The sequence below is a fragment of the Tachyglossus aculeatus genome, chromosome 3 (assembly GCF_015852505.1).
Source record: "Tachyglossus aculeatus isolate mTacAcu1 chromosome 3, mTacAcu1.pri, whole genome shotgun sequence".
NCBI classification, from domain to species: domain Eukaryota; kingdom Metazoa; phylum Chordata; class Mammalia; order Monotremata; family Tachyglossidae; genus Tachyglossus; species Tachyglossus aculeatus.
In genome coordinates, this window is record NC_052068.1 from 36,968,758 (window position 1) to 36,995,833 (window position 27,076).

The 27,076-nt window shown below is 43.7% G+C and overlaps 1 protein-coding gene across 4 annotated transcripts in view; it reads right to left on the reverse strand.

Moving 5' to 3' along the window:
- Positions 1-27,076, reverse strand: part of KIF20B (kinesin family member 20B) — an 85,576-nt gene that overhangs the window by 57,817 nt on the left and 683 nt on the right. For 3 of the 4 annotated variants that reach the window (XM_038744107.1, XM_038744106.1, XM_038744105.1), the window contains exons 1-8: positions 12,187-12,206; positions 11,892-11,928; positions 10,632-10,862; positions 9,904-10,015; positions 7,110-7,181; positions 6,882-7,028; positions 4,987-5,149; positions 2,536-2,835 (exon numbers count right to left, since the gene is read on the reverse strand). In XM_038744107.1, the coding sequence (XP_038600035.1) occupies positions 2,536-2,835; positions 4,987-5,149; positions 6,882-7,028; positions 7,110-7,181; positions 9,904-10,015; positions 10,632-10,854 (1,017 nt within the window). In that variant the 5' untranslated portion in view covers positions 10,855-10,862; positions 11,892-11,928; positions 12,187-12,206. Of the gene's footprint in view, positions 1-2,535; positions 2,836-4,986; positions 5,150-6,881; positions 7,029-7,109; positions 7,182-9,903; positions 10,016-10,631; positions 10,863-11,891; positions 11,929-12,186; positions 12,207-14,476; positions 14,662-18,880; positions 19,020-19,761; positions 19,876-19,958; positions 20,046-22,012; positions 22,161-27,076 lie in introns of those variants that run through there. The other variant, XM_038744108.1, reaches the window with a different exon arrangement.

The following is a 27,076-nucleotide window of genomic DNA, read 5'->3' on the forward strand; positions in this document are numbered from 1 at the left end:
TGCTTCATGGAACTTTGAGGTTGAAAGGCATTTTTATATATGAAGATTTAAAAATCAATTTTTTAAGAGTAAACAGCTTTTTTGGGAGGGGGTGACAAATTAGATTCAATCTGTCTAAAAATTACCTTAATTTCAACTACCGCATAGAGGTGGTAGTTGAAGCTATGAGAGTGAGTTCTCCAAGGGAGTGGGTGTAGATGGAGAATAGAAGGGGGCCAAAAAACTGAACCTTGAGGCACCCCCACAGTCATTGAGGTAATTAAGGTGACAAATTAGATCCAATTTACAGACTAGATGGGGAGACAGACATTAATATAAATAAATAAATTACAGATACGTGCATAAGTGCTGTGGGGTTGATTGGGGTGGAGCATTATCTTAATTACCTCAATAACTGTAGGCTCAGTTCAGTTCTGGGTCCCCTTCTATTCTCCATCTATACCCACTCCCTTGGAGAACTCACTCGCTCCTATGGCTTCAACTACCACCTCTTTGCAGTTGACATCCAAATCGCCATCTCCAGCCCTGGTCCCCCTCCCTCTCTGCAGCCTCGTGTTTCCTCCCGACTTCAAAAGATCTCTACTTGGATGTCCTCCCATCACTTCAAAGCTTAACAGGTCCAAAACAGAACTTACCCTCCCTCCAAAACCCGTCCTCCCCATGACTTTCCCACCCCTCTTCCTGTCCGTCAAGCCCATAACCTTGGCGTTATCCTTGACTCCTCTCTCTCACTTAACCCACATATTCAATCCATCCCTCAATCCTGTTGATTCTACCTTTTCAACATCACCTTTCCTCTCCATCCAAGCTGATACAATCATTTCTCCTAAACCACCTTGATTACTGTAACAGTCTCCTTGCTGACCTCCCTCTCCCCACTCCAGTCCATACTTCATTCTGCTGCCCAGATCATTATTCTACAAAAAAAATTCAGGGCATTTTCCCTACTCAAGAAACTCCAGCAGCACCTCCACAAACAAATACTCCTCACCATTGACTTCAAAGCACTCAATCACCTCGCCCCTCCTACCTCACCTCGCTTCTCTCCTACAACCCAGCCCGCACACTTCATTCCTCTGGTGCTAACCTTCTAGCTGTAGCCCCATCTCGTCTATCTCGCCACCGACCCCTCACTCGTGTCCTCCCTCTGTCCTGGAAAGCCCTCCCTCCTCAAATCTGACAGACAATTACTCTTCCCGCCTTCAAAACTTTATTGAAGGCACATCTCCTCCAAGAGGCCTTTCCTTTTCTCCCATCTCTTCTGCACTGCCCTGACTTGCTCCCCTTATTCTCCACCCCCGCCAGCCCCTCAGCACTTATGTACGTATCTGTAATTTATTTATGGTAATGTCTGTCTCTCCTGCTAGTCTGTAAGCTCACTGTGGGCAGGGAATGTGCCTGTTTACTGTTATACTGTACTCTTCCCAGTACTTAGTGCAGTGCCCTGCACACAGTAAGCACTTAGTAAATACAATTGAAAGAATTAACATTATTCAGGTTTTCAATTCTTGAAAGCTTTATAAAGTCTGTTTTCCTACATTTCTCTGATCAGACACAATTCCAGTTATTCAAATAACATGGTGAGCCCATCCCAAAACTTCCAACTCGTTCCGACACAGGGAAGACTGCTCCAGACCCAAGCATACGCCACCCCATGTGAATCAGGGAGGTTGGTAGGATGGACAGTCCTATGCTGGTTGACAGTTTAGACTAGAGGCAGAGAAAGATTCCTCACGCTACCATCCCCGACAGCCCTGAGTTTTCAATGCTGGAAGGTTGTTTACAAATAAAAATATCCCCTTTGTGAATCACACGAGGTTAGAGACCAAAACAACCAAGCCTTCTTTTCCCATGCGAGAGCAGTCAGTTAACACATTAATGCAGGAATTACCTCAAATTAGAAGGTATACAATTGCTTGGACTTGAAATATTTCGGGAGTTGGTGGATATTTTTGTGGCTCGGAAGACGTTCCCTGAGCTCCACTGAATCTGTAAAATATACTCTGACATCACGTACATACATCCTTTATTTGTGTTTCGCCCAGTTCTTTCTTCCACAAGGCATAATTTCATTAACAATCACACCTGTGGTATTTGATAATCACTTTCTATGTGCCAAGCATTGAACTAAATGCCAGGATAGATACAAGAGCATCAGGTCCTATATGGAGCTCACAGTTTAAGTAGGTGGAAGAATAGGTATTGAATCCCCATTTTGCAGAAGGAACTGAGACACAGTGAAGTTAAGTGACTTGCCCAAGGCCACACAGCAGACTAGTGGCAGAGCCGGGATCAGAGCCAGCCCAGGCTCTTTCCAGTAGGCCACGCCTCTACACTATGTATTTTGGGTGGAATACGGTTAGGGAAAATCAGGAAACTGTCTTCTGAAAAAGCACTTCTACTGGATAAAATGTTTTGGGATTGTAGCATGTAATAGTTGTGGGAAAACACACAAACCATAATGCATCTTTGCCTTTACGTGAGGTTTGTCAATAATGTAACCCTTTGGGTTTTAGCAGAACCAAATGTACTTACCTTGTATTTCTCTTTGCTAATGATAAAGTCATCATCGCTCCCCTCTTCCAAATTTTCTTCTAACTCCTCTTCTTGGATCTCCGTTTCCATATGGCTTTCTTCAGTTTCACCTACATCTGCTTCCAGATCGTCATCTTCCCAGACATCCTCAAGACTCCTCTCCCATTCTATGGAGTTTCTCGTATTTGCCAATGACATTTTACTCTTGGCGTTGTTAATGATGAATGACACGTCTCTGGAAGATTTGATCTGACTGACCAGTTTCTCTTGAGAATATTGTATGGGGTCTGGAACAAATACCTGTTAAGAAATACAGTGTCAATATTTTTAAAAAAAACAATATATATACACACACAAACACTCCCCTGGGCCCCAGCCCCCCACCCCCACCCCTCACAATTTTGAGGAACTCATTTTTTCCAACTCAAAAGACTGGGAAGGCTTTAACTTATGAAGATTGAAATTCACCTGGGGGAAACCTAAGCAAACACTTCTAACGTTCAGTGTTCCCAAAACATGTGTTCTCCACTACACATTTTGGAGAGAGCCTTACTGTGGAATAGTAACCAGTGGCATTTTTTGAGTGCTTAATTCTATGCAGAATGCTGTACTGAGCACTTGGGAGAGTTTGATACAATATCCCTGCCCTCAAGGAGCTTAGTAGGAGCAGCAGCAGCAGTACTTGATTGAGCTTCTACTTGGTACACAGTAGGTACTTGGGAATTATAATAATAATAATTATGATATTTGTTAAGCACTTACTATGTGTCTGGCACTGTTCTAAGTACTGGGGTCGATACAAGTTAGTCAGGTTGGACACAGGTCCCTTCCCCACATAGGGCTCACTCAATCCCCATTTTACAGATGAGGTAACTGATGCCCAGAGAAGTGAAGTGACTTGCCCAAGGTCACACAGCCATGACCTTATGACTCCATGGTCTGTGCTGTATCCACTAAGCAGGAACTGCTTCTCTCAAGTACATAATATCACAGCACCATGTGCTCTGCCCAGTACCTTACACTCTAAAAGAGAAAGACAAACCTTAAAATATTTATGACTACAGCCGTCAAAATAAATATATCTTTATAAGTACTGAAAAGGATGCAAAGTTCATAAATGCTTAAGTTGGCTAAAGGGCTTAGGGAATGTGTCTACCGACTCCTGTTACAGTGTACTCTCCCAAGCGCTTAGTACAGTGTTCTGCACACAGTAAGTGCTAAATCAATACTGTTGGATTGACTAATTCTTCCTCCAGCTGGGAGGCCAAGTGTGGGTAGGCTACATATTCATTCATTCATATTTATTCTGCACTTACTGCGTGCAAAGCACTGTACTAAGCACTTATAACAATGGGAGGTTGGAAGAAACGGTTCTACACTGCGCGCGGCCAGATGTGGGGTGAGGACATAAGGTTCTTCTTCAGGAATGTTCCTGTGGTGCAGAACCACATGAATGTTTACCAGCACTTGCCATTTAATTCAGGTTTAGTATTAAGGATCAATACTGAGTGCTTACTATGTGCAAATCATCATCATCATCAATCGTATTTACTGAGCGCTTACTGTGTGCAGAGCACTGTACTATGCGCTTGGGAAGTACAAGTTGGGAACATATAGAGACAATCCCTACCCAACAGTGGGCTCACAGTCTAAAAGGGGAGACAGAGAACAAAACCAAACATGCTAACCAAATAAAATAAATAGAATAGATATGTACAAGTAAAATAAACAAATAGAGTAACAAATATGTACAAACATATATACATATATACAGGTGCAGTGGGGAAGTAAGCGCTTGGGAAAGTTCAATGTAACAGAGTCGGTAAATCTGTTCCCTGCCCACAAGGAGCTTATAGCCTAGAGGAGGGGATAATGTTATCCCTTTTCGGTTTTTTCTTCAAATAAAAAATTAAAAAAAGGTTTCAGATTTGATTTGAAAAATAGTCTAAAAGAATAATCTTATATTTTTCATGGCATTAGTCAAAAGAAAGTTAGGCAGTTTACACAATGAATCCCAAAACTTTGATTTTCTTCTTTTGAAAGCTTGCTCGCTTTTCAGCCGCATCCACTAAAGCCGCTTCGATCCCAGGAGTGAAAGTGAAGCGCTATTGAAAGGTCCAGTGCTGTCCTGGTGATTCTGAAGAAATCATAAAGCCGACTGCAGTGACTTCTGGCTGAGTCAGCCACCTGACATGCCGGGAATTATTTGATTTTATTTCAGTAACGCTTCATCACAAATGATGAAGTCGGGCTATTTTCCTATTTGTATAAAAGGAGAGGGGAGAAGAGAAGCCAGGAACAAAGAATTGCTGATGGGGAACAAATACATCACGGCAGGTGTTTTAAGGGTATTCACCCAAGGAAAGAGCTGAGTGTTTATATTAACCATCACTAGTCTGAAGAAAATAGCCTAGCAGAAAAAGGAGACTTTTTAGCTTTAAGTTCACATACTTTCTGTGCAACTGCTGAGAACTTCAACACATTGAGGGTTTCATCATAGGCAGAGCAACTCTGGCTGATGTTCACGATCATGAATATCTTCCCTTTACCACTGAAAAAGCCTTGAAGGTAGTGAGTGAGTTTACTCTCCCGAAAAGGCACGTGTTGTTGCAACCTAAAAGGAGGATTCAAGGAGTGATTGCTTAAAAGAAAATCTGAACAATGATAATAGTGACAAATGATAATTAGAATAATAACGATAAAAGTCCTGTACCAAGGCTGACTGTAGGGACTTTGGGCCAATTATAAAATGCTCTTTCCGGCACTAACTAGACGCTCTGCAACGCAGGCATGCAACCGAAGCCATTATTTGAATTCTGGGATGCACTGAGAAACCAGGTGAGGCGATACAGAATCCATCCAGGGAGCCAGGGCTAGAATCCAGTGGCCTCGGGAACCCCCGAACCACTCCTGGTTATCCGATAGGCCCTCCGGGGCCACTGGCTTGCCATGCTAGGCAGTCCATTAAAGCGGTCGCATCTATCTGCTCCCTGATACGGGCCAAAAACCTCACCTCAGCCCTGGCAACCCACCTGCCCAGACCGCAACATCCATACAGTGCTCTGCACACAGTAAGCGCTCAATAAATATGATTGATTGATTGATTGATTGAATGAATATCTAATCGGGGTCCACAAGGGAGCCTGAACTGAATCAAGTTTGGCCCTCATTGCCAGGGGCACAGCCGTCCGGGGTAAGTGCTTTGAGGGGCTCCCATCTTACCTCCTTCCCTTCCCCACAGCACCTGTATATATGTATATATGGTTGTACATATTTATTACTCTATTTATTTATTTTACTTGTACATTTCTATCCTATTTATTTTATTTTGTTGGTATGTTTTGTTCTGTTCTCTGTCTCCCCCTTTTAGACTGTGAGCCCACTGTTGGGTAGGGACTGTCTCTATGTGCTGCCAATTTGTACTTCCCAAGCGCTTAGTACAGTGCTCTGCACATAGTAAGCGCTCAATAAATACGATTGATTGATTGATTGATTGATTGATTGAATGAATATCTAATCGGGGTCCACGAGGGAGCCTGAACTGAATCAAGTTTGGCCCTCATTGCCAGGGGCACAGCCGTCCGGGGTAAGTGCTTTGAGGGGCTCATGGTCATTGAGAGCTTGAGCCATGGGAAGACCGAGAATGATGGCAAGTGATAGCAGTCACTAGAGGCTACAGCAGGGCTGATCGACTCCAACTGGGCTCAAGTGACCCGGCCCACTGGCCCGGTGGCTGGGCCTTCCTCGGCTGCTACCATTACTAGAAAGAAATCCCAAATCCCAAAGGTTTGGGTGGGGTGATTAGCAGGCACCAGGGGACCGTGCCATCAATCGACCGCATATAGGTTGGGAGAGGACAGGGGCTCGGAAAAGTACAACAATTAGTAAGTAGACCTGATCCTGACAGGGGCTCTAGAAGAGCCTCTAGTGTACACGGGGAAGTATCTCCAACAATTCAGACGACAAAAGCCAAGAAATTCCAGTGATTTGCTCAATCGTACAGACGAAGTTGCTTCAAACCTGAACGCGCGCACATCTCAATCGGTATAGCCAGTCTGCACAAGAAATCCTAGAATTTACAATTTGGTTCCTTGGTTACTCTGTGCAAGTTAAGACGATAATGGAACTGATATTGCCTTTAAACAGCACTTTTCATTCAAGATATCAAAACATTTGAACCACAGCCTTCACAGGGTTGTGACAAAAAGCACCGAGGTTCAAAACGAACAGTAAGTTAAGAAATACTTGAATTAATAGGGACACTGGGACAAGGATTTCAGACTGCATTTCTTATATACTTAGCTTCGGGAAAGACTTCACAAAGATCCACAGACGGAAGTACTTACTTTGACTGCTGACTATTCTTTAAGGCATTAATGCACTTGCCCAGCGTCAGTAAAGAAATGTTAATGTTTCCTGTTTCTCTTAATCTGTCGCCTTCATTCTGGGTCTTCGTACAACGTTCTGAACCGGCGAGATCACACAAGGATAATCTAAAAGAAAAGGAACATTTTTGGGTGGTGATTTTGTCTTTAAAAGAATTGTAAAAGCCGGTCACCATTAAGAACACTTACTCACTGACTCGTGCTACCCGAGGCACAGCCGAATCTTCAATCTGTAATGTTCTGATAGTGAATATGCTGTGACTAAAAACAAAAACAGAACACATTTGGTCACTACATTCTAAGGTCGATACCCCGCAACGCACCCTACCAATTCCTGCAAGATATGATCAATCGTATTTACTGAGCACTTACCGTGTGCAGAGCACTGTACTAAGCACTTGGGAGGGTACGGCACAACAGAGTTGGTAAACACGTACCCTGACCACAGTGAAAGGACCCCACTGGAAAGGTGAAACAGGGAACTGCCAAGGATTTTAAGTTTCAAACTTTTAAGCTTCAAATTGTAATTTTAAGCTTAAATGTCCAGGCTTTTTAAATTCTATTCAGCCCATGTGTAGGACGCAACACGCACACACTTGATCCACAAACGGTTCACTACTGAGCCTTCTCTACTCAAGAACTGACTTCTGTTGCCAGTATTAATGAAATCTTCAATATTACTCAATCAGACTAGATTGAATGACTAGACTGTGAGACTGCTGTAGACAGGGAATGTATCCGTTATTGCACTGTCCTCTCCCAAGCGCTAAGTACAGTGCTCTGCACACATAAGCCCTCAGTAAACGTGATTAAAAGTCATTCAACCGCATTTATTGAGGGTTTACTGTGTGCAGAACACTGTCCTAAGCACTTGGGAGAATATTACTTGAGCACCTGAGTAGGAAGCACTGTACTAAGTGCTTGGGGAAGAACACAAACGAGACACAAATGTTTCTGAAGTTAGGTTTCTGTGAGCATTCTTGCCACTCTCAGGCCTATCACAAGTCATACATAGCCTGTCACCACTGAGCCAAATGAAGCACTTATTAAAACTATAAATCCATTAAATTAACTGAAGCAAATCCCCAAGAGAAGCACCGTGGCCTACTGGAAGCAGTCTGGCCCTGCAAGTCAGTGGACCTGGGTTCTAATCCCGCGTCTGCCACTTGTCGGCTGCGTAACCTTGGGCAAGTCATTTAACTTCTCGGTGGCTTCGCTCACTCACCTGCTTCTTCTCCCTCCTACTTATTCATTCATTTCATTCAATCATATTTATTGAGCGCTTACTGTGTGCAGAGCACTGTACTAAGCACTTGGGAAGTACAAGTTGGCAAGACTGTGAGCCTCATGAGGGACCCGATTATCTGGTCCTTAGCTCAGTGCTTGACATTTAATAAGCGCTTAAATACAACAGTTATTATTATTATTACTAGCAGCTCTCAAATGTTTGCTTTAAGTCAAAAAGACAGCTCCGGGGTACTAGCCAGGGAATTTCAAAAAAACAAATGCTTCCTAAAAATGCTTTGACAGCAGCATGACCTAGTGGAAAGAGCACAGGCCTGGGTGTCAGAAAATCATTCCAATTCCAACGTCTGCCTGCTGGGTGACTTTGGGCACGTCGCTTAACTTCTCTGTGTTTTAGTTTCTTCATCTGAAAATAGAGATTAAATATCCGTCCTCCCTTCTAATTAGACTGTGAGCCCCTTGTGGGGCAGGGATTGTATTCAACCTGATTATCTTGCATCTACCCCAGCACTTAGTCCAGTGTATGGCACATAGTATTTAACAACTACCACGATTATTATTCCTCTTTTCTTTGTGGAGCTCTAACCGGCTGCGGACTGACATACTAAGTGCTTAATGTATCAGTACTGTTATTATTTAGAGGAAAAATCATTCAGCTACATAAAAAGTTCATTAGAAACAGAAAAATGGTGATAATTCTGGTTACCTGTTATCCCTCTACTTAGCTCATGAGCCCCATGTGAGACAGGGACTATACCCCTCCTTGTTATCTTGTCTCTACCCCAATATTTAGTACAGTGCATGGTAAGCGCTTAAATACCATTATTATTATTATTAAATTATTGATTGCTTGCATTAAGAAGTAGTGTTCTCTAGTGGATAAAGCATGGGCCTCGGAGTCAGAAGGACCTGGGTTCTAATCTTGACTTTGACACTTTTCTATTGTGTGACCATGGGCAAGTCACTTAATTTCTCTGTGCCTCAGTTACTTCATCTGTAAAATGGGGGTTAAGACTGCGAGCCCCCTGTGGGACAGGGACTGTGTCCAATCTGACTTGCTTGTATCCACCCCAACACTTAGTACGGTGCCTGGCCCATAGAAAGTGCTTAGCAAATACCACAATTATTATTATTATTATTACTGTGTGCAAAGGCATGCTTTAATGCATTTCAACTAAAAAGGTAACGTCGACTTCACCCATGATTTTCTCATGTCTGGGGCACCTAGAGGTGAGAATTCAGTGGGGGCTAGTTAGTTAGCAGCTCTGCTACCTCTCTGTGCTTGGGAAAGAACAGAAACAAGACACAAATGTTTTTCTGACAGATTTCTGTGAGCATTCTTGCCACTCTCAAGTCTATCACAGGTCACACGCAGCCTGTCGCCAATGAGCCAATGAAGCACTTAGTACAACTACAAATCCATGAAGTTAACTGAAGCAAATCCCTAGAGAAGCAGCATGGCCTTCTGGAAAGAGTCTGGGCCTGAAAGTACTAACCCCAGGTCCGCCACCTGTCTGCTGCGTGACCTTGGGCAAGTCACTTAACTTCTCTGTGGCTTCTTTCACTGCTTCTCCCTCCTATTTAGACTGTGAGTCCTACAAGGGACCTGATTATCTTTCACTATGTGAAAGAGCTGGGCTGCTGATTCCACCCTAAAACGAGTCACCTGCCAAAATGGAACCCAAATCATTGACTAGTCTGGGCCTGGAAGAGGGAAAGAGTACCATTCAGCCCTTACCTTCTACTGGAGACACTGTTTAGCTTGGTGTAGGCAACGCTCTGGTGTTTTATTCCTAATTTTAAAAGTCTGTATGCTTCCTTGGAATCAGAAACTTGAATCCATTGGAGATCTTTAAGGAAAAAAGAGGGGGTAGTAAGGAGATGACTTGTAAATACACGCCAAAAAGTCATACAATCCTCCCAAGTACTGTGAAGGAAATCCCTCAAGAAGAAAAAGGAGTCAGTAAGGCAAGCTCTCTGAGAAGAGCAGTAAGAGAAAAGGAAAGATTTTATTATAATACCTACTAGCTGGGCCTCCTACTAAATAGCTGTTGCCACCCTATTCATCAGCTCCTAGACATTTCTAAGATACAGCACAGCACCACAACTAAAATTACAAGCAATTAGCTGACCCCGCCTAACCAATGCATGTAGGTTTGTAAAATAATCCCTGCTAGCCTAGGTAGATTGCACGTTAACTTAAAAAAAAAGAGCAATTACACAACAAAACCATAATCTCCTCTACTGCTTAATTACTGGAGCCAAAACATTTTCTTTCTATGCCACTGACTCAGCTATATAAAAAGTATCATTAAGAACATCAAAAAAAATTCCCAAGCTGACAGCTATACAACTATACAAATACGCTATTATGCATTAACCGCTGGGTAGGTACCCAAAGTGGGGAGATGATGTGTCAGATTTCAAACTGAAATAAAAATGACTTGGAGATTCATGTGCTATTACCTTTTATAAAAGAGCAGCCTTTTATGTCTTGAGAAAGGCGTAACACCTTTCTCTTTTGGAACTTGTCATTTGACACGGGAACAAATAAGTCATAAATACAGTCGTTATAAATCTCACAAAAAGAAACCCAGACAGAAAATTTGACATAATTTTCTGCATTCAAACTGTGCTGTTCACAATCTTTCACGGATTCGAGATCTGTTGAGACATTCACGGAGTTCATTAAGTTTCCTACACAGAAAAACAGGAAAGATTTTAATTAGTTAAGAGTTGAATAAAATATGAGACCGTTTCATGAAAATCTGATAAATGAACTGAAGCCAGGCTTTTTGGAACAAGTTCTGGCATTTTAGAGTTTGACAGTCTAATACCTAGCATATTTAGCAGGAGAAACTACTATAATGGTATGCTGCTGAGAAAAACCCATTTCTGGAAAATCCACCCACATGTTTTCACCCATAAACTAGTCACTGCTACCCAAGACTTTAGGACAAATGGTTGTTTAAGGTATTTCAGGGCAAAGCTCATAAGACACTAGAACAAAATGCCAAACCTCTCACCGCTACTTGATCTTTCTCCTGAAACAATACTGAACAAAGTTCTAGTATTGTTCAGGTGCTTATTTTATTTTATTGTTCAGGTGCTTCTGAAAGGTAGCACACTTTCAGTAGTGAGAAAGTGCCAAACACTAACATTTGCTGCAGAAGCACTCCATAGAGATTTTTGAAAACCGCCTCTAAAACCAAGGCGGGCAACGCTCAATGTAATGAGGCTAAGAGTGCGGGATAACAAAAAAACTCAGTTTAACCAAGAAGCTTGCTGCTGCCTCCAATACTAGGGCAAATATACGGGGCCAAAATCCACTGATTAATATTTTACCTAAAATCCCTTCCCTGCTCTTCCACTGGTGGTGGTGGAACAGTGCTTTGCACATAGTAAGCGCTTAACAAATGCCATCCTTATTATTATTATTACTAAATGGCATCTGGAGGAACAAGTGAAGAGCGTACTCCCAAACTAAGTGATTCCTACAGCGACCAAGGATTTGTCTTCTCAGAATTTGTTCAAGAAAGTTGTTGGTGATGGTGTGAGTGTGATTTGGACATTTGTCTCCAATTTCTCACAGAAGAGGAATCAGCAGTTATGTCTTCCTGTTTTGACAGGTCTAGGCCTCAGACTTAGAGATTCTTGCCTTTCTATTCTAAATGTTCAGTGTGTGCAGAAATGACAGGAAGGTAGCAAGGAGATAGAAAATCTTACCCTCAGAGGTATTCCAACTGCTGTTCTGAGTATCTACCTAAAAATTGAACCAGGACAAAAAGTTGTAATTTTACCAACTTTTAATAATAATTAAAAAAACGACAGCTGTTGACCTGGTGGTCAGTCAGCATCTGTTCACCCACCCAAGCTGGGACACTTGTGATGTGGAGATAATCAATTAATGGTATTTACTGAGTGCTTACCACATTTAGCACTACACTAAGCACTTTGGAGTGTACAACAGATTTAGACTTGTTCCCTGCCCTCGAAGATAATGGACTGCAGTTCTTCACACCTCCAATTATCATCATCATTATTATCTTTTAATTAATTTAAGGTCCTTTCCACGGGACTCAGATCCGTGACGGTGGGAAGTCAACATGAGCCCAATGCAGGTCACCATTTTAATCTCACCGGGCTAATGGTCGAAATGAGAAGATGGGAGAAGAGGAAAGCAGAGATCTCATCAGCCCTAGCTATACCATATATATATATATATATGTGGGTAGTGGGAGTAAAAAAAGCAGCGTGGTCTAGTGGAAAGACCACAGACCTGGGAGCCAGAGGACCTGGGTTCTAATTTGCTTGTATCCGCTCCAAAGCTTAGTACAGTGCCTGGTACCTAGTAAGCGCTTAACAAATACCACAGTTATTAATCCCGGCTCCACCACTTGCCTGTTCTGTGACCTTAGGCAAGTCACAACTTCTCTGGGCCTCAGTTTCCCTAACTGTAAAATAATAACGATGGCATTTATTAAGTGCTTACTACGTACAAAGCACTGTTCTAAGCGCTGGGAGGTTACAAGGTGATCAAGTTGTCCCACAGGGGGCTCACAGTCTTAATCCCCCATTTTACAGATGAGGTAACTGTGGCTCAGAGAAGTGAAGTGACTTGCCCAAAGACACACAGCTGACAATTGGCGGAGCCAGGATTTGAACCCATGACCTCTGACTCCAAAGCCCAGGCTCTTTCCACTGAGCCATGCTGCTTCTCCCCGACTCCTACTTACACTCTCGAACAAGGACTGTGCCCAACCTGATTATCCTGTAACTATCCCAGCGCTTAGAACTGTGCTTGACATAGTAAGTGCTTAACAAATGCCATAAAAAAAGAGCTGTGCTTTCCCCTAATTTCACAAGGAAAAATACAATTATTCTATTTTCATGAAGGAATTGACTTTTCCAATGAAAAGAAACTCTGCAGCAGGAACTTCACATCTTCAACGAAAGATGTTATTTTTATTTTCAAAAATAATGGTTCTCCAACCAATCCTACTGAACAGTAAATAATTAACAATCCCTGGAATGGTTTTCAGGGTAAAAAAGGGGAAAAAAAAGCTCTGTGGGAATGTTCATGACTAAAATACAAAGACATTCAATAGGCCTTTTTCTTAAGAAGCGTGGCTCAGTGGAAAGAGCACAGGCTTGGGAGTCAAAGGTCATGGGTTCTAATCCCGCCTCTGCCACTTGTCAGCTGTGTGACTTTGGGCAAGTCACTTAACTTCTCTGTGCCTCAGTTCCCTTGTCTGTAAAATGGGAATTAAAACTGTGAGTCCCATGTGGAACAACCTGCTTACCTTGTATCTACCCCAGTGCTTAGAACAGTGCTTGGCACATAATAAGAATTTAATACCATTATTATTATTATTATTATTATTAGGCACAAAGGTTTACACGTCTATCCCACGTAAGCTTGCCATCCTCTAACCTCCTAAATATGTTATTTCCAATTCAAGCCTCCAAAAACTGTATTTATTGAACACCTACTATGTAGAGAGCACTATACTAAGCTCTTGGTACGATATTCATTCAACTGAATTTCTTGAGAGCTTACTGTGTACAAAACACTGAACTAAGGGCTTGGGAGAGTACAGTACAATAAACAGGCACATTCCTTGCTCACAATGAGCTTACAGTTTAGAGATGAGCTTACAATTTCAGTGTTGGTAGAAACGTTCCCTGCCCACAACGACTTTACAGTTTAGAGTAGGATTGTATTGCCTTAAGCGCTTAGTACAGTGCTCCGCACACAGTATGCACTCAATAAATACGACTGAATGAATGAATGCCTCACACTGAAGGAATAACTTTACATCACTGAAAAAGTTTTGCCTATCAAATTGCGCCCCAAGAATAAGGTTTTTCACCAATCCTCCACTTGCATCCTAGGAATCTCATAACTGCACTGGCTGTTACCTTTTAAAATAATAATGGCATTTATTAAGCGCTTACTATGTGCAAAGCACTGTTTTAAGCGCTGGGGTGGTTACAAGGTGATCAGGTTGTCCCACGGGGGCTCACGGTCTTAATCCCCATTTTACAGATGAGGTCACTGAGGCCCAGAGAAGTGAAGTGACTTGCCCAAAGTCACACAGCTGACAATTGACGGAGCTGGGATTTGAACCCATAACCTCTGACTCCAAAGCCCGGGCTCTTTCCACTGAGCCACGCTTACCGGTTAACGCTTAAGGGTACGGTTTGCATCTTCCGCTCTCGGCCCCTCGTGGGTTCCAGGATTCTGGGTGTAACTGAGGAGTTTCACGGACTCAGAGTCTTATGCAGGTTGTACTCACTCTGGACCGTACCTCTTTAATTTGTTGAAGCAGTGCGCTTTTAAGGGCAGCTTCTTCTTTCACCTGGGCCGGAGTCAACCGCAAGTAATCTCGACTTCTATGTGGCTTGAAGTCCATCTTTTGATACAGTTTACCTTGGAGGCTATTAAACAACATGTTCATTGTCCTAGGCAAGACGCCAAGATTCTCTTCTGTACCTATCAACAAAAGCATTAAAAAAAACAAATAAATCGTAGTGCCAGAAGAATGTTCGGGTACGGAATCTGCCCCAACTTGACGCTCCGTCGTCAGGCTCGTGATGAGGCGAGAGCCCGCCGCCACCTCATTTTGGCATTCGCACCTAAGAGGCCAATGCATTGTCGGTTGGAGAAAAGTCACGCTCCTTTAGCGCAACTCCAGGCCTGCTGAGCATAAACCGCAGCGAGCCGGGAAAGGTCTATCCCAGAACAGAGGGTACCTTTGGTGAGGACACATTCGTTGGCTTGGCCTTGACCCTCCTCTGCCCAACTAAGGACATACTTAGGCTTCAGAAACCTTTGACAAAGTCTTTAACAGGGTCCAACCTGTGCCGGGTCAATGAAGTATCACCAACTACCCTGTAGTTTTATTGTTCTTCATCTTGGGAACCCACAAGGCTTTATATTAGGTTTCCATTTGACGGGTGCAGATTTTACTTTTGCTTTCTGGTTTCATTTCCTCCTCCCGCCCCTCTCTCATCAGCCCTGCATCCCCAGTTCTCCACAGGTCATAACTCAGGCCCTCTGTTCTCCTCGGGGATCCTTCGGAGCAGCGGTTGGTTACGGTCCGGCCAAGAAGCCGTGGCGGGGAGGGCCCTAAGTGTTGAGGGGGTCGCTGGAGTTTGGGAAATGGGGAGTGGAGGAAAGTTTTCATTACATACTTTCAATAGCCCATGGTGAAAGAATTAGGGAGCGTTCTCCCACAACATGGGCCTACCTGAATCCCAACACGGAGCGACGGTGGACGGAATGCTGGTGCTGTCGGCCTCGATGGGCGGCTCACCACGCCAGCTCCTATTAACATGGGCTTCATCGAGAACGTCCCCCCTGGGTTCCCCGAGAACTGACTGAACCGAATAGTTTTCCACGGGTTTTGTAAAAGTATTACAAAATAGTTAAGGAATACTGCAGGGCACTGGACTAAACACTTGGGAAAGTACAACACAACAGAGTTGGCAGGCACGTTCCCTGTCCACAGTGAGCTTACGATCAAGAAGAAGCTGAATGCCAGCAGGGAGGCCACCCTCATTCAAGACCCCCAAATCTGCCACAGGAGACAGCGGGCATGGCCTAGTGGAAAAACCACAGGCCTGGGAGTCGGAGGATGGGGGCTCTAATCCCGACGATGCCACATGTCTGCTGTGTGACCTTGGGTAAGTCATTTAACTTCTCTGTGCCTCAGCTACTTCATTTGTAAAATGATGATCAAGACCGTGAGCCCCATGTGGGACAGGGCCTGTGTCCAACCTGATTACCTTGTATCTACCCCAGTGCTTAGAACAGTGCTTGGCACATAAGAAGCGCTTAAATACCACAATTATCATTATTATTATTTCAGGCTGTGAAGGGTTTAGACGTGGAGTTGAGAACCTTGAGTGAGACAATGCCACCGCCTGATCTGATCAGCTTGATCTTTCATTAATACTTAGCACATTGTAAGCGCTTAATAAGTTCTCTAGATTGTAAACTCATTGTGGGCAGGGAACGTGTCTAGTGATTGATCAATCAATGGTCTTTATTGAGTGCTTAATACATGTAGAGCACTGTTCTAAGTGCTTGGGAAAGTACAAGAGAATTAGCAGGCCCGTTCCCTGTCCCTACACGCTTAGTCTACCAAGTGCTATATTGTACTCTACCAAGTACTTAGTACAGTGCTCTGTAGGCAGCAAGCACTCAATAAATACCACTGATTGAGTCCACCATCAGCACATAGTTTTGCATAGGGATCACCGTTGCAATTTAGAGGTCTGGCCATTTGTGTAGGGTGGAGTGTACAGGATAGGATTAGGGGAGTAGGAGGGAATGCCGTTCACTGGGGGAGATTTGAAAAAGACAAGTTCTATGTCTGAGGAGTAAACTATTTTTCAGCCACTCTCCAATGGCATGCGAGACATCGTATTAGGAAAATGGAAAGATCTCCTGCGATCTTTCATTGGATGGATATGGGTAGCAGCATGGCGTAGTGGATAGAGTAGGGCATGGGAGTCAGAAGGTCATGGGTTCTAATCCCAGCTCTGCTACTTATCACAGTTAACTGCTCGTGCCTCAGTTACCTCATCTGGAAAATGGGGATTGAGGCTGTGAGCTCCACTTGAGACAGGGACTGTGTCCAACCCGATTTGCTTGTACCCAGCCCAGAGCTTAGTCAAGTGCCTGGCACAGAGTAAGCACTTAAATGCCGTAATTATTATTATTAGGCAATAAAATCTCTGAGGCTGACTAGATTAGAATAAAGCAGAAAACCTTCACTGTCAGTTTAGTTTAGCCTTCATAGAAAGTCTTCCTCTATGCTAGGCCAAGATCCCAAAGACCACGTAGCCCTATATCAATATTTCCCAAATAGAGGGCAGGGGGGTATGGGGGGGGGGGGGGGGGGGTTGTGTGTGTGTGTGTGTGTGTGTGTGTGTGTGAGAGAGAGAGAGAGAGAGAGAGAGAGAGAGAGAGAGAGAGAGAGAGAGAGAGAGAGAGAGAGAGAGAGACCTTGTTTTGTAGAGCTAATGACAATTCTCTAGAAAGAGTGGAGTGGTTTAAGTGCTTAATGGTCATAACAGCTAGCACTGACCTTTTCCAGATTTGGCAAAAAGTGCTATATCAAAATAATCATCATAAGCTCATTGTGGGCAGGGAATGTATCTGTTAATAATCCCTCTAGACTGTAATAATAATAATAATGGCATTTATTAAGTGCTTACTATGTGCAAAGCACTGTTCTAAGCGCTGGGGAGGTTACAAGGTGATCAGGTTATCCCACGGGGGGCTCACAATAATAATAATAATAATAATAATAATGGCATTTATTAAGTGCTTACTATGTGCAAAGCACTGTTCTAAGCGCTGGGGAGGTTACAAGGTGATCAGGTTATCCCACGGGGGGCTCACAATAATAATAATAATAATAATGGCATTTATTAAGCACTTACTATGTGCAAAGCACTGTTCTAAGCGCTGGGGAGGTTACAAGGTGATCAGGTTATCCCACAGGGGGCTCACAGTCTGTAAACCCATTGTGGGTAAGGATTGTCTCTCTTTATTGCTGTACGGTACTTTCCAAGAGCTTAGTACAGTGCTCTGTACACAGTAAGCGCTCAATAAGATTGAATGAGTGTTGTACTCTCTCAAGCACTTAGTACAGTGCTCTGCACATAGTAAGCGCTCAATACGAATGATTGATAATAACAACTGTGGTGTTTGCTAAGTGCTTACTAAGTGCCAGGCACTGTACTAAGCACTTGGATAGTGACAATGCAATCAGCTTCAATCACTGTCCCTGTCTCCCATGGGGATCACGGTCTAAGGAGAAAGGAGAACAAGTATTTTATCCCCAATTTAGATGAGGAAACTGAGGCACAGAGAAGTGGCTTGCCTAAGGTCACACAGTTGGCAAGTGGTGGAGCAAGGATTAGAATCCAAATCCCCTAACCCCACTAGACCTCACTGCTTCTCTGGTGCAAGGGATCCTGTAGAGTCTACAGTTGTTGCACAAATCTGAGGCTTCCCCGGGTTGAAAAAAATGATTTAAAAGAAAATTGCACTCTCCAACGTTTCATTCACCACTTCAGCTGCTGATCCAATTCAAGATTTATTGAAGGATCATTCATGACCAGTTTAATCATAAAATGGACTTAAATGAAATGGAAAATTGACTGTGAGTCCGTTGTTGGGTAGGGACTGTCTCCATCTGTTGCCGAATTGTACTTTCCAAGTGCTTAGTACAGTGCTCTGCACACAGTAAGCGCTCAATAAATGAATGAATAATTTTCCTCCCTACTTAACTTTAAAGAGAATATACACTCAGTTCTTCCACAATGTGTGTTTTTACCTCTTATTGAGGATTAAACGCTGTTGGAGGATTAGGAACGTTCTTACTTACAGCGCACCTGTTTGGAAAGAACGAGGTGAGATTTCTCAAGAAACCGCTCTGCATATTGTAAAGGGAATTTTCCATAATTTGGAAATCATCGAGGGCACAACCCCTAGCCTAGAAAATTAATGACTGTAATGTGGTCTTTACTTCGGCACAACCATATATAGATGAGTTTTGGAAAATTGTTTCCTTTCTGGGCACCCAACCCGGCTTAACAAGAACACAATGATGAATGGGCTGCAAATCTATGGAGGAAGAACAGCAACAATAACAAATAAATAATAAACAATAATAAAGCAAACAATGGCACCTTACCTTGGAAGGTGAATGTCTTTCCCGCGTTCGTTACTCCGTAAGTGAAAATCAGACGACTCTGTCCCTTCAAGAAATCCCTCACCGGTTGAATCACACTACCTTCAAAGAATTCTTTCTGTGTAGTTTCTGGGCCGAAAACCTATATGATCATTCCACGCCACCACCAAAAAAAAAAAAAAGGTTTTCAGTCATTAATGATGAAGAAGCTTCGTCACTTATTTAGGAATCATTAAATGCCTCCACTATTAAATGACTTCAAAGTAAAACTGGAAGTCACTTAAGAACTAGGAAGCTATTTGTTTGTAAATGGCCAGTTGTGCAGAGTGTTGTGTTGAATGTGGTACCAAGAAGTCTAGTAAGTCTAGAACAGTGTCCGACACTTTGGGTACTTCACCTGGTACATTTGCTTACTTGCTGCCACCCACACCACTAATCCAGGCCTCCACCACTCCCCCAGACTGGAAAATTGGGACCGGTGACCTTTTCCTCCCCTCTTTCATGCAAACAACAAAGGGTCCTCTCAGTCTTAAGATGCTGCTGTTAGTGGAAAAATACATCCTTTGAAGGCACATCAGGGTGGAGAGGAGGAGAAGGAACTAAATAAACCCTTCAGGCATCACACTCTAAACACTACTAATTGCCATGAATCTACTTCGTTTAAATCCAAAACGCGGATTTAATTTGTCCTCTTCAAAAAAATCAATCAATCAATTTATTGAGCGCTGTGTGCAGAGCACTGTACTAGGCGCTTGGGAAGTACAAGTTGGCAACATATAGAGACAGTCCCTACCCAACAGTGGGCTCACAGTCTAGAAGGGGGAGAGAAAAGAAAGAAAAAAAGAAAAAAAAAGATACTACCACCTGTCAACATCTTCACTCACCTTTGAAAAAGTGAATTTCTGGGCCATCTGTCCACTTTTTTCACTCGGCCGTCCCATTACATTTCTGGGATCCTTCAGGGCGATGCTAGTCGAGTCAAGAATGATCACACAGCTCTATAGCCAAAGAAAGAAAATTAGTATCTGAATCTTTCTCCTAGTAGGATGGCAAATTTTACAACCTCGGGCAAAACACAAACCTGAGAATCATTGTCCTTTTCTGATTGGGTAAACGGCCTTATTCGAAGGCAAATCTGTAGGTGTTCTTTGGAGTCCAAATTGCTTCCCTTAAAAAAGAAAGAGGGCGTTGGGAGAGTTGCACAAGGTTGCCTGTATTTTTTCCACCTTCCCATTATTAGTTCACGCTTCTAATTCTCACTACAACGGGAAGCCCAGTTGCTTCCCTGCTGCTGCTTCTTGGAGACAGAGAAAACAGGCCCAATCAATCGTATTTATTGAGCGCTTACTGTGTGCAGAGCACTGTACTAAGCGCTTGGGAAGTACAAGCCCAATGAATCAAGGGGAGCTCCTCTTCGAGGTAAGTACTACTTAACACACTTTTCCTCAAGCCAACGGGAAGGATGTAAGCTCGCTGTGGGTGGGGAATGTGTCTGCTAATTCTGTTTTACTGACCTTGCCCAAGTGCTTAGTACAGTGCTCTGTACACGCTAAGCACTCAGTATATACCACTGATTGATGGAGTGAGTGCTACACAACCCAAGCGGTACTAAACTGCTTTGGCGATCTTTGAAAAAGAACTATAAAGGACTGTGTTTATGTAATAATTGTTAATGCCTTAGGACGATGCCCCGCTCCCCGCTTAGTCAGTAAGGGAGCAGTGGGGGTCCAGTGGATAGAGCCTGGGCGTCAGGAGGACCTGGGTTCTAATCTCAGCTCGGCCACTTCTCTTCTCTGGGCCTCAGTTGCCTCATCCGTATTTAATATTTCATAAGTACAGTTTAACAAATAGCATTAAAAAAAGGAGGGACAGGGACTGTCTGACCTGATTGTATTGTACATACCCTAGTGCTTAGTCCAGTAGTAAGCACTTCAATTCCAAATTATTATTATTTTGGGGAAGAAATTATGATGGAGTTGATTCAGTTGATGTAACTATTGGAAATGCACGCCTCAGACAGAACGGGCCTAAAGAAGCAAGACAAAGTCTGTCATTATAAACAACAAGAGAGGCTTGGCCCAGTCAGGGAAACTTTAGGACTGAGAACCTGTGCTAAGGAATTGCCTAGTTTGCACAGCGCTACTTATGTTCTTTCATCTTTGCCTGTGGATGCTAAGATCCGTAATGAGGATGGAGGGCAGAGGGTTGTGAGCTTAGTAGACTAACGATCCTGCCTTGGCTGAATTGTCAGTCCGTCAGTTGTACTGAGCACTTACTCTATGCCAAGCAATGTACAAATGTGCTTGGGAGAGAATAATGCAATGCGGTTGAGAGACATTTTCCTTGCCCCAATGTGTGTGGGAGGGGGAGAGGCGGAGGCTGTGCAAGAAAGGAGTTGGAGAAGGGAGTTGTACTAATAATAATAATTATGGTATTTGTTAGGCACTTACCATGTGCCAGGCACTGTATTAAGCACAAGGGTGGATACAAGCAAATTGAGTTGGACATAGGCCCTGCCCCACATGGGGCTGAGTCTCAATCTCTAGACTGTGAACCCACTGTTGGGTAGGGACTGTCTCTATATGTTGCCAACTTGTACTTCCCAAGCGCTTAGTGCAGTGCTCTGCACACAGTAAGCGCTCAATAAATATGATTGAATGAATCTCCCATTTATAGATGAGGTAACTGAGGCACAGAGAAGTTAAGTGGCTTACCCCAAATCAAACAGCAGACAAGCGGCAGAGCCAAGATTAGAACCCATGACCTTCTACTCCCATGCTCTATCCACTACACCAGGCTGCTTCTCTAACTGTACAAAGAGAGCAGTGAAAACTCCGTGCGGTGTCTCAGCTCTGGTAATAAGAATTGTGCTATTTGTTAAGAATTTACTCTGTGTCAAGCACTGTACTAAGCATGGGGTGGCTACTCTTTAAGGGCCTTTCTAAACCAAGAACTTCCAAATCTACCCAGATGAAAAGATGAATACAGGACTACCTTTCTGATGTTGATCCTCTTTGTCCTCAGACAATTAGCTAGGAAAGCCCCTTTTGTGAAAATACAGGGTCTACACCTGTTGGTAACAAAACCCTGGCCCGGGTCTAGCAGTAACCGGTACTGTGTCCTACTTCAACTTACTTTACAACTGGATGCAACAAAGGAAAATTCATGGGAGAGATCAAGTTTAATGTCTTCAACGTTGATTCCAACGGGCCTTTCAACCGGATCAGCACTAACAACATACGATGGCCTGGGGGCCGCCGCCTCCCCCGAAAACGATTCCATCCTGCAAGAAATGAAGCCAATTTAGACAACCTTACCTCATCCGCTTAAGAGCCACCTCTTTCTACAAGTATCCAGAATACAGAAAAAAGAAGCGGAATTAAAAAGAAAGCAAGCCTCAATCACGGAGTCCTAAGCACAAGAACTGTGAAGTCTGCCCATCCGTCCATCCATGTAAATTGAGTGCCTACTCTGTGCAGATATCTTTATTAAAACAGTGTGGCCTACGGGTTGGAGTCACAAGGACCTGGGTTCTAATCCCAGCTCTGCCACATCTGCTGGGTGACCTTGGGCGAGTCACTTAACTTTTCTGTGCCTTAGTTACCTCCTCTGTAAAATGAGGATTAAGACTGTGAGCCCCTCAAAGGACATGGACTGTGTCCAACCTGATTATCTTGTATCTACTCCAGCTCTTAATACAGTGCCTGGAATACAGTAAGCTCTTTAAAGATACCATTAAAAAAGAAAAAGAGCTGAGAAAGGGTACAAGGATGAAATTCAGACAGTCCCTGACCACAGGTGGCTTAAAATCTATAACTAAAAGTGGGAGGGAGCGAGGGGGAGGGCAGCTGATGACAAACCATGCTGGCTCTAACACATCAGTGTCTCCAAAGAACTTCCTGCCTCCAGGCTCTCCCCTCTCCAGTCCACATTCATTCATTCAATCATACTTGAGCACTTATTCCATGCAGAACACTGTACTAAGCACTTGGGAGACTGTACTTGACTCTGTTGCCCAGATCATTTTTTTCTAAAACATTGTTCTGCAGAAGCAGTGTGGCCTAGTAGAAAGAGCAAGCCCCTGGGAGTCCTAATCATGTACTACCATGAGACTGCTATGTGACCTTGGGCAATTCACTTTGATTTTCCCATCACTAGAGACAGTACCACTATCATTCCTGTTAATAATAATAATGGCATTTATTAAGCTCTATTTGCAAAGCACTGTTAAACAACCATGGTGTTTTCCTTGACTCCTCTCTCTCATTCAACCAACCACTAAATCCTTTTGGTTCAACCTTCACAACATGGCTAAAATCCGCCCTTTCCTTTCCGTCCAAATTGCTACTCTGATCATCCAAGCACTTATCCTATCCCGCCTTGATTACTCTATCATCCTCCTTACTGACCTCCCAGCCTCCTGTCACTCCCCACTCCAGTCCATACTTCACTCTGCTGCCTGGATCATTTTTCTATAAAACCATCCAGTCGGTGTTTCCCCGCTCCTTAGGAACCTCCAGTGGTTGCCCCATCCACTTCCAAAAATAGAAACTCCTTATCACTGGCATTAAAGCACTCAATCAGCTTGTCCCCTCCTATCTTACATCCCGGTTCTCCTACTACAAGCCAGCCTTCACACTTCGCTTCTCTAATGCCAACCTACTCACTGTACCTAGATTTCGTATATCTCGCTACTGATCCCTCACCAAGTCCAGCATCTCATCTGGAACACCCTCCCTCCTCACACCCAACAGGTGACCACTCTCCTCGCCTTCCAAAGCCTTATGAAAACCAAATCTTCAAGAGGCCTTCCCTAAGCCCTCATTTCCACCTCTTCCACGCCCTTCTGATTTGCTCCCTTTATTCACCACTCCCTCATCCCCACAGCACTTAGACGTAACTTATTTATATTAATGTCTGTCTCCCCCTCGGGACTCTAAGCTCGTTTAGGGCAGAGAATGTAGAATGTACCTACCAATTCTGTTATATCATTATATTGTACTCTCCGAAGCTCTTAGTACAGTGCTCTGCACACAGTAAGTGCTCAATAAATACTACTGTGCAGAACATTGTAATAATAATAATAATAATGGCATTTATTAAGCGCTTACTATGTGCAAAGCACTGTTCTAAGTGCTAGAGAGGTTACAAGGTGATCAGGTTGTCCCACTGGGGGCCCACAGTCTTCATCCTCATTTTACAGATGAGGGAGCTGAGGCACAGAGAAGTGAAGTGATTTGCCCAAAGTCACACAGCTGACAATTGGTGGAGCCGGGATTTGAACTCATGACCTCTGACTCCAAAGCCCGGGGGGTTCAGCTCTTTCCACTGAACCACGCTGCTTCTCTATTGTACTGAGCTCCCAATCCTAAAGTAGTTCATTAAGCCAAGCTTCTTTCTTTATGGTATTTGTTAATCAATCAATTGTATTTATTGAGCGCTTACTGTGTGCAGAGCACTGTACTAAGCGCTTGGGAAGTACAAGTTGGCAATGTATAGAGACAGTCCCTACCCAACAGTGGGCTCACAGTCTAAAAGTTCAGAGCACAGTACTAAGCACTTCACAATACAACAAAATTAAGCAAACGTTCCCTACCCATAACGAGCTTGCAGTCTGGAGGAGACAAGCATTAATGTAAATAATTTACAACTATCCAATCGCATTTACTGAGCGCTTACTGTGCGCAGACCACTGCATTAAGTGCTCGGGGTGTGTGTAGGAGAGAGAACAGGTATTTAATCACCATTTTACAGTTGGGGAAACAGCAGAGAAGTTAAGTGTTTTGCCCAAGGTCACGCAGCAAGCAACTGACAAAGTTGATTAGAATAATAATAGGGATTAGAATAATAATAATAATAATGGTATTAAGCGTTTACTATGTGCCAGGCGACATTCTAAGCGCTGGGGCGGATACGAGCAACTCAGGTTGGACACTGTCCCTGTCCCATGTGGGGCTCACAGTCTCAATCTCCATTCTACAGATGAGGTAACCACACAGAGTAAGCACTCAATAAATACGACTGAATGATACACAGCAGTTAATGGCTTGCCCAAGGTCGCAAAGCAGACAAGTGTCGGAGCCAGGATTAGAACCCACGACCTTTTGACTCCAAGGCCCAGGCTCTTCCTATTAGCTGCCTCATTAATCCCCTCACTTTACTGTTCATTCATTCATCCATTCAATCGTATTTATGGAGTGCTTACTGTGTGCAGAGCACTGGACTAAGCAATTGGAAAATACAGTTCGGCAACAAAGAGAGGCAATCCCTGCCCACAATGGGCTCACAGTCTAGAAGGGGGAGACAGAGATCAAAACAATTAAGTAGGCATCAATAGCATCAATGTAAATAAATGGAATTATAGATATATACACATCATCATCAATCGTATTTATTGAGCGCTTACTGTGTGCAGAGCACTGGACTAAGCGCTTGGGAAGTACAAGTTGGCAACATATAGAGACAGTCCCTACCCAACAGTGGGCTCACAGTCTAAAAGGGGGAGACAGAGAACAAAACCAAACATACTAACAAAATAAAGTAAATAGAATAGATATGTACAAGTAAAATAAATAGAGTAACAAATACGTACAAACATGTATACATATATACAGGTGCAGTGGGGAAGGGAAGGAGGTAAGATGGGGGGGATGGAGAGGGGGACGAGGGGGAGAGGAAGGAAGGGGCTCAGTCTGGGAAGGCCTCCTGGAGGAGGTGAGCTCTCAGTAGGGCCTTGAAGGGAGGAAGAGAGCTAGCTTGGCGGAGGGGCGGAGGGAGGGCATTCCAGGCCCGGGGGATGACGTGGGCCGGGGGTCGATGGCGGGACAGGAGAGAGCGAGGCACGGTGAGGAGATTAGCAGCGGAGGAGCGGAGGGGGCGGGCTGGGCTGGAGAAGGAGGGAAGGGAGGTGAGGTAGGAGGGGGCGAGGGGATGGACAGCCTCAATCGTATTTATTGAGCGCTTACTGTGTGCAGAGCACTGTACTAAGCGCTTGGGAAGTACAAGTTGGCAACTTATAGAGACGGTCTCTACCCAACAACGGGCTCACAATCTAGAAGGGGGAGACAGACAAAACAAAACGTACTAACAAAATAAAACAAAAAGAATAAATATGTACAAGTAAAATAGTGTAATAAATATGTACAAACATATATACATTCATTCATTCAATCGTATTTATTGAGCGCTTACTGTGTGCAGAGCACTGTACTAAGCGCTTGGGAAGGGCAGGTTGGCAACATATAGAGACGGTCCCTACCCAACAACGGGCTCACAGCCTAGAAAGGGGAGACAAACAAAACATAATAAAATAAAATAAATAGAATAGTAAATATGTACAAGTAAAATAGAGTAATAACTATGCACAAATATATATATATATATATACATATATAGTGCAGAGCACTGTACTAGGCGCTCGGGAAGTACAAGTAAGAACCAGCCCCGCCACCCTCCGCAGAGGTCATGGGTTCAAACCCCGGCTCCGCCAATTGTCAGCTGTGTGACTTTAGGCAAGTCACTTCACTTCTCCGTGCCTTAGTTACTTCATCTGTAAAATGGGGATTAAGACTATGCGCCCCCCGTGGGACAACCTGATCACCTTGTAACCTCCCCAGCGCTTAGAACAGTGCTCTGCACATAGTAAGCGCTTAATAAATGCCATTATTATTATTATTATTGTTAATAATCCCGTCTTATCCACATTTCTGGCAAGTCACTTAACTTCTCTGGGCTTCAGTTCCCTCATCTGTAAAATGGGGATGAAGACTGTGAGCCCCACGTGGGACAACCTGATTACCTTGTATCTCCCCCAGCGCTTAGAACAGTGCTTTGCACATAGTAAGCGCTTAACAAATACCAACATTATTATTATTATTATTATTATTATTATGTCTGCTGTGTGACCTTGGGCAAGTCACTTCACTTCCTTCTAGACTGTGAGCCCACTGTTGGGTAGGGACCGTCTCTATATGTTGCCAACTTGTACTTCCCAAGCGCTTAGTCCGGTGCTCTGCACACAGTAAGCGCTCAATAAATACGATTGATTGATTGATTCTCGGTGCCTCAGTTCCCTCATCTGAAAAATGGGGCTGAAGACTGTGAGCCCCCCGTGGGACAACCTGATCACCTTGTAACCTCCCCGGCGCTTAAAACAGTGCTTGGCACATAGTAAGCGCTTAATAAATGCCATCATTATTA